This window comes from Telmatherina bonti (assembly GCF_933228915.1).
Source record: "Telmatherina bonti genome assembly, chromosome: 15".
Taxonomy (NCBI): domain Eukaryota; kingdom Metazoa; phylum Chordata; class Actinopteri; order Atheriniformes; family Telmatherinidae; genus Telmatherina; species Telmatherina bonti.
Window position 1 is genome coordinate 17,996,058 of NC_136613.1, and position 4,639 is coordinate 18,000,696.

General features: G+C 43.8%; 1 protein-coding gene across 1 annotated transcript in view; it reads right to left on the reverse strand.

The window, feature by feature from the left end:
• Nucleotides 1–3,741, reverse strand: part of anos1 (anosmin 1) — a gene marked incomplete at its 5' end in the record, with an annotated part of 44,652 nt that extends 40,911 nt beyond the window's left edge. Inside the window, one exon of the mRNA XM_079253989.1 lies at nt 3,556–3,741. Within this exon, the coding sequence (XP_079110115.1) occupies nt 3,556–3,741 (186 nt within the window). The remainder of the gene's footprint in view (nt 1–3,555) is intronic.
• Between the last annotated feature and the right edge of the window lie 898 nt (nt 3,742–4,639).

Below are 4,639 nucleotides of genomic sequence, written 5' to 3' on the forward strand. Positions count from 1 at the left end.
GTGACAGTGGAGTGACTAGAGGAGTCGTGTAAACAGGACATTTATCACCCAGATGTATTATGGCTGCTGTCAGCTGACGAGACGGAGCAGGTGGCCCGAGGCGTGTTGTGTCGTCTAGACAACTGAAAGGAACACGGACAAAAAAAAAAAAAGAAGTCTTTTATCTTTGATTCCTTTTGACAATAGAAATCTGTTCTTTTGCTCCTTTAAGATGAATTAAATCCATCTCTGTCTCACATATTGCCTTTCAACTTCAAACTTGCCCATATCTTTCCCAGCATTTAACTACTGCAAAGTACTATGTGGTCTATGAGACCTTGCACACTTCTGACCAAGTTAACAGGAGAGGGGACTTCAAAGGCCAGACTGTTGTCTCTGTCCTTTGACAGAGCAGGGGTCCTCAGGCGTCACCAAAATAACTTCCCCTCAATCACACGTGTGCGGCACTCAAACGAAGGGCCTCGAGGTATCAGGCTTTGACTCGAGAAGGTGTGAGAGCTGTGGTCATCCTACACATCAATTATTCAGACGATATGAATTATTTGTCGGGCCCTCTGAAAGTGAGCTAATGTGTCCACAAGCAGTGTTAACATAAAAAAGGGTGTTTCAGAGATCTCAAACAACACTGGTGTCAAGTTGTCTCCACTTTGGAGTGAAGGCTATTTGTCAAGCAAGGCAGCTCAGGGTGTAGCTGCAGTGAGATTTACAGAGAGGACTGTCATGGCTTTTAAAAGCACACACACACAGAGAGAGGTGAGGCCAAGCAACATAGGCCTCTATTCATCCCCTGTCTTCGCTAATGAAAAACGCCACACATAAGACGAGTGCTGGCCTGAGGTTTGATTCCACCGCAGGTTATTTAATATCAAAGGAGAAAACAAGGGGACACGGAAAAACTACTTTCCAGTGTTTTTCCTTCTCTCCACTTAAAACACAAATCTCTCAAGCGAGATGCATATTAAAAGCAAATGACTAAACTTTAAAAAAAAAAAAAAAAAAAAGAAAAGTTAGCTTTTTTTATTGCTCTGAATGTAATAACAAGACCTCGCGGACACACCTTGTTTTTGGCTTCTCGGGTCCCCATATAAATAATCCACTACAAGGCTGATGCTTTCAGAATACATTATTGCGCGGTACGGGACTCCCAGCTCGCTCTTAATATTTTAAAGTGTCCGAGGCTAATATTTATGGTTGGGTGTTCCCCTCTGTCTATTGTACTAAGGTGACAAGTTCCCCAAAAGTGGAGTAAAATGTCAATAAATCTGTATTTGGAAATACTATTACATCAATAAATCTGCAGTTGCTATAAATCTGACAAGCAATGGACTACCCACGAGTTTCCTAACTCTGCAACTTCATGCTTGTTTCCATTTTGCACTGATTCAGAACTGTAGCAATTAAAAACCAAGTCTCTGATGTGCACTCATGATTTAGATGTGTGGGAGTCCATAACATCTGCAATAACACATACATTCTCAAAGTATCACTCCAGCATTCGGTGAATGATCAAATTAAAGCTGATATGGGGGGAAAAAAAATAAAAAATCCCAGCTGCTAAAAGTGTTAAGAGACCAATTTATCTCTTGTACCATGACCAAAATAAGTAGCAGCTCGTATAGATTACTAGATATCGAGTAGAGACAGTAAAATATGAAGGAACAGTGGGGAAAAGACACTGCTTTGACATACGGTAGAGGCATTTCATTTCCATTAAGATGGAAGGTGTTGTGTGTCTAGCGAGTATTAAATGACCCCCGAAGGATGTCCGAGCTGAATTAAGAGGTCTGTCGTCTCCAGCGTCGGGAGTGGAGCTCCGAGCTGTAACAAGATCCCTCAGAGGAAGCAGATCCACCTGTAGGCTGTGCTGACTGAGCATGCTCCACTGTAGTGGTGGTAACGCCACATTAGAGCTTATCACATTCAGCACAACTGGGCGCCAGCGTTTAGCAGGAAGGTGACCTCAGTGGAGCCCAGTGTGCATCCTATACATGCCTGTGAGGTGTGATGCTGGCATTTATTGGCAGGGCCAGGGGGTAGAGGACAAGGCGGGGGTGGAGGGAAAAAGCCATATGTTTTTGCAGCTGACCTGACCCCCCCCCCCCTCCTCCTCCTCTTCTATTCTCACATGAAAGGACTTTTAAGATCACACTGCATATGACAATCCTCACAGATTATCAACAATTGCTGTCTATTCTTAGACCCACCGGCTTTCTCAAGCAACCACACTTAGCAACCACCCTCTCTTTAGACAAAAAGCCTCTCCTCTTACTAACCACCCCCCTCCCTCTCTAACTGAAGACCTCCTCAGACTCTGAGGCTCTGCACTCAATTACGTTGACTATTAGCTGTTCATTAGAGGTGAGGCTCCAACAGTTATTTGACGTCCTAGCTGATGACTAATTTAATTCTCCAATTTTGCAACCTTGGGCTGCTTCACACTCCTGGAATCTTCTCAAAACAAATCCCTCCAGCAACCGCTTGCCAAGTTGCACTTTAAGAAACACTGTTTTCAATCTGTTTCTTTTGGATGCCCACCATTTCTATTTTCTATCCTCACAGGATGCTCATTACAGTAGAGAAAATTCCCACTTCCCCCCTCACCGCCAACTCAGTCACATACTATCCCTTAATAAAATTGCTGTAATTAACCACAGCAGGTCTGTGTCTCAAGAACCTCCATTAAGAACGACTATGGCGGATCAATAAGTGCATTAAAAGTGAAATTAGTTTGTAACAAACAAGCCACGTTCTCAGTGGAGTCATTAGAGCTAATTACAAATTTACCTTGCTCCACAATGTTTCCAGACAATTAGGGAGTCATTAATGCACTTTGAGGGGAAAAAACAAGCCCTGCAAAATGCTAATGGAGTGGGTATAAAGGCAGCCACCAGACAGATAGCTGGAGCAGAGGAGCAAAGGGGAGAGGGATCAGTGTCCAGCTCTTTTCTTCCAGAGTCCTAGAAGAACAGTGCATCCAGTGGAGGGTGAAAAACAACTTCTGACACCACATACCAAGTCAGCCAAAAGCATACAGCTCATTTATAGCAGCTCCAAGACAGGTCTGCATCACAACAGGATATAAAATCCCCACCATGCAAGGTTAAGGAAAGAAAAAAAAAGTTCCCCACTATCTTGAAGACAGAGCTGCCACCACATTTGCACTGAGAAGTGCTCACTTGTTTTCCAGTGCTAATGATCTAGTAATGAATGGAAACTGCCTCCACTGAAAGACATCCATCATCGCCCAGTCTAGAAAACACTGCAAGGTGTTCATTGGGCTGTTAATCTATCTGAAAAATGGACAGATATACAGACAAGCGACAGTGACAACTTTGCAAGCAAGCCAACCCTTCATACTGATGCTGGTGCATATCTCCTGGTGAGTTTATGTTATTGTAAAGACATGTCCAAAACAAGCAGATCAGCATTAGTGACCTGCTGTCTGAAAACGGGATCATGAGGAAAGCATGATCCCACAAAACGCAGCGTGGGGAGGGAGGGGGGGAAGGTTATCTCTGGCTCCCCACAGATCTCTCAGGACCTCCACGCTCGTACCTGGGAGTGCTTGAAGAAAGCAGAGATGCGAGTGATGTGCAGGCTGAGGCATCTCGACGCGCATCTTGCTCGGTAAATGCTGGCAGTGAAGAAAGAGTCGTCCTGCTTCCTCGCGGACACACTTCCCGTCAGCGCCGTAATCCACAAGCACAGGCTCGCGCACAGCTTCAGGCTCCTGGAAAACATCGTCCCCGCTGCTGTGTTTTTAATCCCTCCGCGGATCGGACAACACTGCGCGCGAGCTCCGCCGAAGAAACTAAAGAAACTTCAATTATACGCTGGGGAGGAGTCTCGGGGCTCGCGCGGCTTGCGATTGGAGGATCCCGGCGGTGACTGACGTGCACGAGGAGCGTGAAAGCAGGTAGACTGCTGCATGTTCCTTCACACACACACACACACACACACACTATCCAGAGCACGGGCTGGTTGGGCTCCAGTAGAGGGGGTGAAAGGGGTTCACTAGAAATCCCAGTTCCAGTCAGAGTCCACACGTCTACATCAGATATCATGTGTTTTTATTGCAGGATCAGTTGAATTGCGTTGGAAAAGACTCCCAGTTGCCAAATGATTGACTAAATAATAACATAAAGGGTGTAAAATATTAACATGGGCAAGAAAGGACCCAATGAGTACAAGAAACATGTGGCTCTGCTTGGATGACAAAAGAGAATCTGCACATGTTGGTGTAAAATCTGAACTGAAAGATGAAAAATCACTTTTAATCTCTCTTTGTCTGTAAATATTACATTATATAAGAGGCAAGTCAACATCATTTCATCACTACAACTACGCAATCTAGGAGTGTATGTGACGTTTGTGCTTTTAAAGGTGGAGTATGTAAGATTTTCAATATTTTCAAAGTAAATTAACTAAAAAAAATAACTACAATCATAATTAGATAGTTTTTTAAACATGTAGGTTCCAGTCTGTCCATATTTGGTGCGTTATTAAGTTTAATTAATGACAAATGACAAAAAGCACTTTTTTTTTTTACTGGTAGGCAAACTTTTAAGAAGGGTCTTTGTCATTAATTAAACGTGTAAGTTATTAACGCATCAAATATGGACAGACTGGAACCTACGTG